General features: G+C 42.4%; 1 protein-coding gene across 1 annotated transcript in view; it reads left to right on the top strand.

Annotated features, from left to right (window-relative positions):
* LOC100556134 (neural-cadherin) overlaps positions 1–13061 on the top strand; it is a 152552-nt gene that overhangs the window by 110149 nt on the left and 29342 nt on the right. Inside the window, exons 23-28 of the mRNA XM_062961661.1 lie at positions 562–776; positions 4415–4542; positions 5015–5142; positions 5701–5824; positions 6997–7177; positions 8743–8909. Of these exons, the coding sequence (XP_062817731.1) occupies positions 562–776; positions 4415–4542; positions 5015–5142; positions 5701–5824; positions 6997–7177; positions 8743–8909 (943 nt within the window). The remainder of the gene's footprint in view (positions 1–561; positions 777–4414; positions 4543–5014; positions 5143–5700; positions 5825–6996; positions 7178–8742; positions 8910–13061) is intronic.

Genomic DNA, 13061 nt, shown 5'->3' with positions numbered 1-13061 from the left:
TTTATATTTTAAAAGGTATATTTTATACCTTTTATATTTTAAAAATGCCTCTGTGTCTGTCTAAAACTGAATGTTGTTTGTCTATTGGCATTGAATGTTTGCCATATATGTGTTCATTGTAATCCGCCCTGAGTCCCCTTCGGGGTGAGAAGGGCGGAATATAAATACTGTAAATAAATAAATAAATAATAAATACCAGACATGGGCAAACTTTGGCCCTCCAGGAGTTTTGGAGTTCAACTCCCACAATTCCTAACAGCCTATCAGTGGGCCGAAGTTTGCCCACTTTTGTTTTATACCATTGGCTTTGTTTCATCTTAATGATCCTTGAATCTCTCCTGCTGTGGTGGCCCTGTACATCCCTGGCACCAAAACATCCACCAATTCTGGCCCTTCAAAGTCCAAATTACGCCAATGTTAAATGTATAAAGGTAATGCCCAATAATGATAATAATGGAAATGATGGCAGGAATGTTTAAAGGCATCTATTGTTACCACAGTTTCTCTCTCCCTTCCTTTCCCTCTTTCTCTCTTGCTCTTTCTCATTTATATTTGTTTCAGATGTCAATGTTCTGCTTCATTTCATGGACCAGATTGCCAGCAGACAAAGCGCAGCTTCCATGGGAATAGCTTTGCGTGGTTCCATCCCATCAGGCCTTGTTTTGAGAGTTCCTTGTCCCTTGAGTTCATCACGGATGTTCCAGATGGACTTTTGCTGTACAATGGTCCGTTGTCAGATTTGGGTTTTGGGAACTCAGAAAACTTCATTGCAATAGGTATATCTACATGATGTGTTAAACAGCAGATCATCTATTGAAGCACAGAACACAGATTACTGTGACGGCACACTAGATATTTCTTATTTATTGCAGGCCAAGCAGATCCTAGTCATGAATTTGTGGTTGCTGTCAGGCTATTTTGCATATAAAGGAAACTGTGCTGGTATTTAAATAGGCAATTCGTATTGTATTTCTTTGCATCCCTAGTACTGTAGTAGTAGTCATTATTATTATTATGTTCATTTATACCCTGATTTTTTCTCCATAAGGAGATTCAAAGTGCCTTCTATTAAAAGCATTTCAGTACAGTGGGTTGCTGTGAGTTTTCTGGGCTGTTTGGCCATATTCCAGAACTATTCTTTTCTGATGTTTTGTCCATATCTATGCAGGCATCCTCAGAGGGTGTGAGGTATGTTGCAAACTAGGCAAGTGGGGTTTATATATCTGTGGGATAATGTCCAGGGTGGGAGAAAGAACTCTTGTCTGTTTGAGGCAAGTGTGAATGTTGCAATTGGCCACCTTGATTAGTATTGAATGGCCTCGCAGCTTCAAAGTCTGGCTGATTCCTGATTGGGGGAATCCTTTTTTGAGAGGTGTTAGCTGGCCCTGATAGTTTCCTATCTGGAATTCCTCTGGTATTTGAGTATTGCTTTTTAGATACTTTTCTGATTTTAGAGGGGTTTTTTTTAATACTGGTAGCCAAATTTTGTTTATTTTTATGGTTTTCACCTTTCTGTTGAAATTGTCCACATGGATTTCAATGGCTTCTCTGTGTAGTCTGACATGGTTAGAGTGGTCCAGCATTTCTGTGTTCTGAAATAATATGCTGTGTCCAGGTTGGTTCCTCAAGTGCTCTGCTATGGCTGACTTCTCTGGTTGATTTAATCTGCAGTGCCTTTCATGTTCCTTGATTCATGTTTGGACAATGCTGCGTCTGGTGGTCCAGAATGCTTCTGGAACATGGCCATACAGCCCCCGAAAACTCACAGCAACCCAGGTCATGAAAGCCTTTGACAACACATTTCAGTACAGTTTAAAATATAGATAAAAAGGTAAAGGTTTCCCCTGACGTTAAGTCCAGTCGTGACCGACTCTGGGGGTTGGTGCTCATTTCCATTTCTAAGCCGAAGAGCTGGCGTTTTCCATAGACATCTCCAAGGTCATGTGGCCGGCATGACTGCATGGAGCACGTTAGCTTCCTGCTGGAGCGGTACCTATTGATCTACTCACATTTGCATGTTTTCGAACTGCTAGGTTGGCAGGAGCTGGGGCTAACAGTGGGTGCTCATTCTGCTCCCAGGATTTGAACCTGGGACCTTTTGGTCCACAAGTTCAGCAGCTCAGCGCTTTAACACACTGTGCCACCAGGGGCCACTTAAAATATACAAATATATAAAGATTAAAACAGAATTAAATGGCATGGGTATTTTAAAAATCAGTTAAAATCAATAAATATGTATTCAAACTAAAAACCACATCCCACCAACTAGGGAAGTGTTACTCAGATAGAGAGATGGTACTTTTTATTTTAAAAAATACTGTGTTCATTTTTCAAATGCAGAAAAGCTTTGTATCAATTCAAAATAAAACACGGAAAGCTGGACCTACAGATATAGCACTCCCATCTTTCCTATTTTTATCCCTCCAAGTCCAAGTTTTCACAGCTTTATTATAAATATATAGGCATGTCATGTGTTGTGCACGCAGACAGACATATATTGTGGTGGTCTCTCTTGCAAACTCCCTGTTGCTTTTTTATTTTTCATACTTCAAAAACTCTGTTTTCTTTAGTAATAATGAATAATGTGTTGTGCATTCCTTTGGGTTATTTTGAAGAAGGAACATGGACCCAACAGAGTAAAAATGTGTGTTTGGTCGCTTTAAATTTTGCATAAAATAAGAGTTGGGTTTTCTTGGACTTCTTTATTAAGACAGTGTGCTTGTTTTGAGCTGATTGTAGTCCCTTATGGTCTGCCCGTTGTTTTAAGACAGTGAATGCATGCTTTGTGCTATGAAGTGTGTGGTTACAATTCCTTCAGACTGGGGCTCCTTGCCTATCTGAGTTGATGTTATCAAAGGGAAAACAAAGCAGACAACTCCATCAAAAGGAGCCCACTGGGGAACATCTTTCTTCTTTAAGTGTTTCAGATATTTTGAGGCAGGTATTACATGATTAATGAAGACTTACTCATGTGTGTTGTTTTTTGTGACTTGGTGGAAATGCAGACCTGCTTCTTCAGAGGTTGTCTTTCTCGAGGCTTGTTAGAGAAAAGCTAATTTCGTTATACTATCATATTTGTAGGAAGGACAAATTGAGGGGAAAAGCCACTTCTATTGCTCCAGAGATAGTTCTTATCTTCAGGGGACCATAATACTAAACATATTTTAATGTTAGCCTAAATCACCCCATTTCCTTTTGGAGGGAGTGTTGACCACCTATAAGGGAAGAGGCTGAGACAAGAACGGATACCTACCTATACTACATGGTGCAAAGAAGCCGTAAAATATGGATGAGCTTTTCTTTTAAGACAAAGAACAGATTGGACTTGAAGTGGCAGTGGATGAAGTCATTAGAAATACAGCACAAGGGAATAGATTAGAATCTGTCATTGTTCCAGTGCTTCTGTGTAGATGTATGCTAAGACACTTGCAGTGCAATTCTCTGCATGTCCACTTACTGATCAATTTCAGTGTAGTGAGGGATACTTACTCTAGATCAGTGGTTCCCAATCTTTTTTTTGACCAGGGACCACTCTCCAACATTAGTACCAAAAGGATTACGAATCAGTTTTTGGTCGACTTTAGGTTCAGTTTGGTTATTTGGGCTGCTGATTCAGAAAATTGCATTGGATAGGCCACATCAGCTCAAGTTTCTGATACAAAACATATGCCATCCTGTAGTCACCATCTGCTCTCACACAGAGCATATTTAATAATCTAGAGGTGATGTGGTCTATCCAATGCAATTTTCTGAATCAGCACTCCAAATAACCCCAGGAACAGGCCTAAAAGTGATGACACCAAGGCGTTCCTGCTTCCAGGAACCACAAGGAATGGCTCCTCTCAGAGGGAGGGAGGGAGGGAGGAGGAGAAGCAGCAGTCAGGAGGCTTGTTGTCATGCCTTTCATGGGTAGTCAACCTCTCCGCTCCTGACATCCCTATTGTCTCAGCACCTTAAGAGGGTTTCGCGAGATCAGTCACTCTCGTTGTGTCATAACGGTGAGGCCACGGACCATATTTTAGTTCTTGGGGACCACTGGTGGTCCACGTATGACAGGTTGGGAACCATTACTCTAGATTAAGTGTAGTTAGGATTGAAGTGTTTATCTTATTGCAGAATTGGAGGAAATTGTGGGGAATTAGTCAATTTCATCTCCCCACTTTCCATCCATTATTGAGAATTGAGTAGGGACCTGAAGTAGTACCTCCCACACATTTTAGTCCAAAACACTGACCATGCCAGCTTTCTGATGCAACATCTGATGTAACATCCAGTAACACATTCAAGTAGTTCGATGCAAATTGAAATGAATTAAATGAAACTCAAGGACTGGAAAGTACAACTCTTCATTTCCTTCCTAGTGCCTTTTTGGGACCAAAGCTATATCTATTCTTTTCTTTGTCCTTAATCTCAGAACTTTTGGATGGCATTCCTGTGCTGAAAGTAGACCATGGTTTGGGCACCACAGAATTGCGTTTGCCTAGTTATGTGAACGTTACAGACAAAAAGTGGCATCGGCTGGAAGTGAGGAGTGGCAGGCAGGTAAATTGCACCCTTTTGCTACATATCAATTTTTTTATCTGTTGCTGATGGACAAATTGTGATCATTTGAAAAAGCAACATACATCAGGAGGTTCGGCTTGAGTGATTTTCAGTAAATTTTTATCCTCTTGTAATTATACGTAGAATTATATTCCCAAATTTTTGGTAAACCTTTACAGGCCTTCTCCTTCAAACTATGTCTCCAACTATGATTGATGCCAGATCTTCTCATATCTCCTTGCCCCATAGCTTGAAACATATGTTTGATCTTTGTTCATTTGGAAGTCCCAATAAAAATGAAGCTATGTTCTGATTTTAACTATCTTTTGCATCAAACCCTCTTTCAGTCTCCAGTATTCCTTTGTTTAGTCACATGTCCATCACAAGGTACTTTCGACCATATGTGGTGGACATGGGACAAAGCCAAAGAATACTGGAGACCGATACGGTGGCTTTCTTTGTTTGGGTGCAGGATGTGCGATTCAGTCTGGATCACTGTAGAACTGCAGTTGTGTCAGAGATGGAAGGAGTAGGAAAATGGCTATCTACGGAAGACCGAACAAACTGTGAAGTGGTGGCCTTTGTTCCACAAGCAAGGAGGTAATGTTTACATTATCACATTTTATACCTTACCCTGAAATGACTATATAATGGAGGACACTCTCTCGTCACTGAAGGTTGAAGAAAATCCAACTGCTAAATTAGCTGCTAATCTGGCTAGCTTCTGTAAATGGAATGGAGGGAATGCCTTTGTCTCAGGCAATTGAAAACAAATCCCAAGTGGCTGTAAGAACCAGTCCTTGTTGTGTAAAGCTTTGACCTATTTGTGGATGAACAGTAGCATATTGATATATTCTTAATTTTGAATAAAGAGGCATAGACTCAGAGTATTCCCCCATTCCCAAACCCAATATTTTCAACGCTGAGCCGAGTACATCTTGCCTGTGACTGTTGTGTTTGAGTGACACTGTTGACTCAATGATATTCTGTCATCCAAGAATTTGGTTTATACTTGCAACCAAATAAAAGCTTCTGTAGGAGTCAGCTTTGGAGATTTGCAATAGTAGTTGGTTTATTAACCGCTCTAGGCAGCTCTCTTTTTTTGTAGCATAGTTATACTAACATTCATCTCTTATTTAGCACCTCTGTGTTTTGAAGGTACTTGAACATGAATCAGGTTCTTCAGTTGGGTGGAGTAAAGGAATCGGTTCCATATTCATACCCTCAGTTACAACAGAAACATTTTAATGGATGCATTCGCAATCTTATTTTGGACACTCAGGTAAGTCAGAGGTTATTAGAATAATGTGTGAGTTCATACAAATGAAGACTTTAGGGTTTTTAAAAAGGGATATCTAGACTCTTATTATCCCCAGTGGTGAAGTGTGTTAAAGCACTGGGCTGCTGAACTTGCAGACTGAAAGGTCCCAGGTTTAAATCCCGGGAGCGGAGTGAGCGCCCGCTGTAAGCTCCAGCTTCTGCCAACCTAGCAGTTCGAAAACATGTCAATGTGAGTAGATCAATAGGTACCATTCCGGCAGGAAGGTAACGGCGCTCCATGCAGTCATGCCGGCCACATGACCTTGGAGGTGTCTACAGACAACGCCAGCTCTTCGGCTTAGAAATGGAGATGAGCACCAACCCCTAGAGTTGGACACGACTAAACTTAACGTCAGGGGAAACCTTTACCTTAGACTCTTATTATAATATGATGCTACTGAACACTGAGACTCCCACACAGTGGTTTGCTTTAAAGTTAGGATGTATCCAAATAAAGCCTTATATTTTTTCCAAGTCTGTGAGAGGCACATACCCTAGGACAGGAATGCAAAGGGTGTTTTAGTTCAGTCCAGTAAAATTCCACTTTGCTTGGGACAGGTGTAGTTGTGATTCAGCACCTCATTTGACCTATTTTCCTTATCTCCCTTCTATTGATGATGTACCTCCCCAAAATTTGGTGGTCCTCATATTACTGTCTGTATGTTCCCATGTGAGTCGCACATTGTGCAGCTACATACATCATTTGCATTCTAGCACTTGTACTTTGGGAACAAAAGTATAACAATAATTAGGGGAAACACCTCTGTGGAAATGTGCCACATATTTAGGAAAGTGGAGAATTTGCATAGTATTAACAGATTTAATTAAATGGGGAAAAATCCTTGGCCGTGCTATACTATGTATGTTCCCTGTACATAGAGCAGGAATAGGCAAGGTATGGCTTGCCATTGGCTTTACTGACCAAATTGGATGTGAACTGTAACTTGACAACATATGGAGAGCCATGGGTTTCCCACCTCTGTTTTGTAGGCTGCAGTTACATTTATGTTTGAGATGCCAGAAGATTGGTCAGCCACAATGTTGAAAAGAAATAGTCTGTTCCTCACAGTATTGGCTTTTTGGAGCTCCTTTTTGGCACCTGATCATAATTCTCTTTTATTTTTTCTCTTATAGCTGTATGACCTTGAATCTCCTGCAGAGTCTTTGAATAGCTCTCCTGGTTGCACCTTGACAGATGGAGGTTGTGAGAAGAGGGGCTCCTCTCCTTGTGGCCCGCATGGGAGATGTCATGGCGAGTGGGGCTCATTCACTTGTCACTGCTTGCCAGGTTACTATGGATCTAAATGTGACAAAGGTGAGCTAATGGTTTTCTCTCTCGGTATAGTGTAGAGTATATTTTTCTGAAATTCCCTTCATTGATGGGCTTCAAGAGGTCCTCCCAGAGATCACCTGCTGTTTGGTCACTGGAAAACTGTGGAGGCACCTGGGCTCTGGGGTGCAATCCATTAACTAAAGTGAAGGGGATGGAAGCAATATGTGGAATTTTGTGCTTTGGACCAAATGTGCATGTATGTGCTCCATGCAAAGCAAGACGACCCTGAAAAAAGTCACCATGCCCAGATTGGATCATGGTGGGAGCGGGATGTGAAAGATGGAGTAGAGCAGTTCCAGAGGCAAGCTGTCTGCGAATAATCAAAGCTACAATAGCCAAAGGAATACTTGAGTATAAGTCTAGTTTTTCAGCCCTTTTTTTAAGACTGAAAAACCCCCCCTCGGCTTATACTTGGGTGAGGGTCCTGGTTGGCTTATATTTGGGTCAGCTTATACTCGAGAATATATGGTACATTTATTATTTTTCTCTATTATTATTGGTATTATTACATTTATTATTTTTCTCTATTATTGTTGCTACTATTACATTTATTTTACTCTATTTTTATTATTATTTTTAATACATTTATTATTTCACTCTGATCTTATTATTATTATTGCATTTATTATTTTACTCTGTTTATTATTACTTGTATTATTTTCCTGTATTTATTATTATTATTATTACATGTATTATTTTACTCTATTAGTATTAAAAGGATACATAAGCACATTGACATTGAAGAAGATGAGAATAATGACTGGATCAGAGTTGGACAGTCTTATCTTAAATTTGAGCTTTATGTAAATATTCAAAAACATTCAACCTACTGATGCCTCAATTAATGTAATTTTATTGGTATCTATTTTTATTTCTGAAATTTACCACCCTCGGCTTATACTGGAATCAATGTTTTCCCAGTTTTTTTGTGGTAAAATTAGGTGCCTCAGCTTATATTCAGGTCAGCTTATACTCGAGTATATACGGTAAGTGTCTATATCAGTGGTTCTCAACCTGGGGTCCCCAGATGTTTTTGGCCTACAACTCCCAGAAATCCCAGCCCATTTTACCAGCTGTTAGGATTTCTGGGAGTTAAAGGCCAAAGACATCTGGGGACCCCAGGTTGAGAACTACTGGTCTATATGGAGGGAGTCAGGGGTTCTAACCCTGATGCAGAGCACTGGGAGCTACTCAGCCTCTGAGCAGATTGTAAACACGCTTGTGTGGGAGATACTTGGGGGAAACAGTTGACAGCGAACTTGGAAGGCTTTATTTTCAGTTGCAGCAATGCAGATATTTACAGCAATCCCCGACGTACAATAACCAGCCATCCATTATCCATCAAAAATCCATGTGATGGCAGGCTGCTTATGAACTCACATATGATGCAATCATGGTTTCACCATCCACTTGCACTTTATATTTAGTTACTGTAACTCAGTATTTTACGTAGCATTTACCTTCTAAATATGCCAGAGTATTCTAAAACTCCAACAGAGGGGAGGGTAATTCTAAAAGCCTGGCTTTATTTCCCCCAATGTCTCTAGTTGCCGAAGAATACTCTTTTGGGCCAGGAAGTCACATTCGTTACCAGCTTCCTTTCAGCGCACCTTCTCGCAGAACACTAGTCGAGGCCATGATGAGGATGCGAGAGCCCAACGGTATTATCATGAGCATGTCTTCCCGGAGCAAGGATGAACACATCACCCTCCAGGTGAAGGATGATGATGAGTGGCGGTCAAATGTCAGTTCAGAGTTAATTCCTGAGTTGTTCCAACCCAGTCAGGCATGGAAAGGATCGATCTCTCCTGATGCGGTCCGTTAGTTGTCATAGCTTTGCATTTGTTCCCTTGGTTCCTTTTCATTTCCAGTGAAATCCAGAAGGGCCATACTAGTCTATAAAACCTTTATAGAAACTGCTAAGAGTGCCACATAATCTTCATTATCCAAACCTTAAGGCCGATTCACATTGTGAAATTCCTGGATATTGGTGTGGAATTATGGGAGGTGGAAACTAGTCACAGCCCTTTCCATAGTTTTGGATGTATCTTTCCCCAATGGTGGTGGTGGATATACAGGTGGCTATTGCCTTCCAGAAGTATACAGCTTCCTTCACGATAGTTTTTTCTCATGCAACCTCAGATGCATATATAGAATAGCATTTCAGAAGCTTGGCCATCAGAATATTTTCTGAGTACTTTGGTGCACTCTCTGCCCTGTGCCATGACCTTGGTGATTGCGGTCTGCTGTAATAAGCCCTCCAATGTGTGAGTATGTCTTACTCGTGGAATCATTTGTCTGGTCTCTTGTCTGTATGTAGCATGAATGAAGGATGGCTTGGGTGCGTGCAGTGCAAGTGAAGGATAGTTTTCTTTTCAGAGGGAAAAATATCTATTTTCACTGTCATATTGACAGGGAAAATAAAACCTAGTATGGAAGGACTTGATGGAAATGCTCCCCCACCATGAGATAGTATTGTTTAATGTGGACCCTGTGAAGAATATCTATAAACATTGTGTTTTGGTGGTTTCAGCACTGTACTCCAATTCTGGATTGCTTGGCTGTGGGAGGATATTATCATTATTATTGTTATTATTAATAATACTTTATACCCTGCTTTTTTCTCAACATGGAGACTCAAACCAACTGGATGATCTTGGTCAAGGCATTCCCAGTTGGAGAAGGAGGCAAAGACACATCCCCAGAATGAATCTTGCCAAGGAAAACCCCATGATAGATTTGTCTTAGGGCAGTAGTTCTCAGCCTGTGGGTCCCCAGATGTTTTGCCCTTCAACTCCCAGAAATCCTAACAACTGGTAAACTGGCTGGGATTTCTGGGAATTTTAGTCCAAATCATAGAATCATAGAATAGTAGAGTTGGAAGAGACCTCATGGGCCATCTAGTCGAACCCCCTGCTAAGAAGCAGGAAATCGCATTCAAAGCACCCCTGACAGATGGCCATCCAGCCTCTGCTTAAAAGCCTCCAAAGAAGGAGCCTCCACCACAGTCCGGGGGAGAGAGTTCCACTGCCGAACAGCCCTCACAGTGAGGAAGTTCTTCCTGATGTTCAGGTGGAATCTCCTTTCCTGTAGTTTGAAGCCATTGTTCCGCGTCCTAGTCTACAGGGCAGCAGAAACAATCTTGCTCCCTCCTCCCTGTGACTTCCCCTCACATATTTATACATGGCTATCATGTCTCCTCCCAGCCTTCTCTTTTGCAGGCTAAACATGCCTAGTTCTTTAAGCCACTCCTCATAGGGCTTGTTCTCCAGACCCTTAATCATTTTAGTCGCCCTCCTCTGGACGCTCTCCAGCTTGTCAACATCTCCCTTCAACTGTGGTGCCCAAAATTGGACGCAGTATTCCAGGTGTGGTCTGACCAAGGCAGAATAGAGGGGGAGCAGGACTTCCCTGGATCTAGACGCTATTCCCCTATTGATGCAGGCCAGAATCCCATTAGCAGCCGCATCACATTGTTGGCTCATGTTTAACTTTTGCACATACTGCTGTCAAGCCAGGCATCGTCCCCCATTTTGTATCTTCGCATTCCATTTTTTCTGCTGAAGTGAAGTATCTTGCATTTGTCCCTGTTGAACTTCATTTTGTTAGTTTCGGCCCATCTCTCTAGTCTGTCAAGATCGTTTTGAATTCTGCTCCTGTCTTCTGGAGTGTTAGCTATCCCTCCCAGTTTGGTGTCGTCTGCAAACTTGATGATCGTGCCTTCTAACCCTTTGTCTAAATACCTGGGGACCTACAGGCTGAGAACCACTATCTTAGGGTCACCATAAATCAGAAATAATTTTAAGGCACACAATAAAATAATATCATAAAAGGTCAAGTCATTTTATAGTGGCATTGCCCAATTGCTATGTCGTTTCTCTCCTTGTGGGCTAGCCACCTTGTAGCGTCAGTTGTTGAAATGTACCTAGAGTCGTGAGTATTTAAATGTATGACTTACAAAATATCCACCCATATTGATGAGGCAAGGTGCAAAATTCTCTTTTGATACCATCAGCTCCTCACATTATCCTCTCTTTGATATGAATGTATGCCACCATCTTTGCTTCTGCTGGCTTTTTTTTTGTCCCAGAGTGGTGGAATATAAATCTAAGCAATAAATAAATGAACCATGTATGCTTTGTGCACATTTACCGGTCAATTCACATTACCCTGATATATTAATATAGCATCATCCCTGCAGGAAGATTGCTGGATTTATCTAATCGTGTGAAAAGAGCTACATCTCTGAACTTTGACCCTGTCTTCATGTGTATTCACACACACACACCAGCATTTTGGAGCCCACAGTTTAATCTATAGAGTCCTTCCACCATTTTTGTCCTGTTCTTCAGTATATATTACTAGCTGTGCCTGGGCACGGGTTGCTGTGGCTTATGGGAATCATTTGTTGCCCAGGTGGAATAGCAGTAAATAGCCTTGCAGCCCCAAAGCCTGGCTGTTTTCTTCTTTTGGAATCCTTGTTTGGTGAGTTGGAATGTAACTGAATAGGCTTGCTGCTTGGAAGGCTGGGTACTTGCGTTCTAGGGGAATGGTTTTTTGGGCTGCTAGAATTGCAATGAATAGCCTCACTACTTCAAAGCCTGGCTGCTTGCTACCTCTGCCTGTGCCCTGGGCGCCATTTTGGCTGAAGGATACGAAGTGGGCGGGGCCTAAAGGGGGCGGGCCTACCGTTCTGAGCCGCTTCTAAAGGGGGAAAACAGTTATTTCTCCTCTAATTTGGGCTTTATTTTTCTACATTTTTTTGTTTGAAAGACATAGACTGGATGACTATGTCTTTTGTGGCCAAATTTGGTGTGATTTGGTTCAGTGGTTTTGCTGCTTGCTCCATAGCAAAACAGCACATTACACATATATATAGATGACTAGCTTTGCCCAGCCACACCTTGCTGTGGCTTATGGGAATCCTTTGTTGGGCAGATGGAAAAGCAGTGAATAGCCTTGCAGTCTCAAAGCCTTGCCATTTTCTGGAGTAGCTGGAGCTGTTTGTTGGATTGGTTTGTGGCTATAATAAATGCCTCCTTGGGTCAGGGGTCAGTTCCATCCTGCTTTAAGCAGGCGGTAGTAAAACCGCTACTAAAAAAGACCTCGTTAGACCCATCTGTTTGTAACAACTACAGACCAATTTCCAACCTCCCGTTTTTGGGCAAGGTTCTGGAGCGGGTGGTTGCCACGCAGCTCCAGGAGTTCCTCGATGACACTGATTTTCTGGACCGCTCGCAGTCTGGCTTCAGGCCTGGACACAGCACCAAGACGGCTTTGGTGGCCTTGGTGGATGACCTCCGCAGGGGGAGTGTGACCCTGCTGGTTCTCCTGGACACCTCAGCGGCTTTCGATACCATCGACCATGGTATCCTTCTGGGGAGGCTCTCCGGGATGGGGCTCGGTGGCACGGTTCTGCTGTGGCTCCAGTCCTTCCTGGAGGGCCGTTCCCAGATGGTGAAGCTGGGGGACACCTGCTCGGACCCCTGTGGGGTCCCGCAAGGGTCTATTTTATACCCCATGCTTTTTAACATCTACATGAAACCGCTGGGAGAGGTCATCCGGAGTTTTGGAGGGTGTTGCCATCTCTACACAGATGACACATAAATCCACTACTCATTTCCATCTGATTCCAAGGAAGCCCCGCGGATGCTGAACCAGTGCCTGGCCGCTGTGGCGGACTGGATGAGGAGGAACAAGCTGAGGATCAATCCTGACAAGACAGAGGCCCTCCTGGTCAGTCGCTCGTCTGATCGGGGTATTGGGTGGCAGCCTGTGCTGGACGGGGTCGCACTCCCCTTGAAATCACAGGTCCGCAGTTTGGGGGTCCTCCTGGATTCAGCGTTGACGCTTGAGGCTCAGGTGT

The sequence above is a fragment of the Anolis carolinensis genome, unplaced genomic scaffold (assembly GCF_035594765.1).
Source record: "Anolis carolinensis isolate JA03-04 unplaced genomic scaffold, rAnoCar3.1.pri scaffold_9, whole genome shotgun sequence".
Lineage (NCBI taxonomy): Eukaryota > Metazoa > Chordata > Lepidosauria > Squamata > Dactyloidae > Anolis > Anolis carolinensis.
The sequence above is the reverse complement of the archived record's forward strand: the minus strand, read 5'-3'. Positions and strand labels throughout refer to the sequence as shown.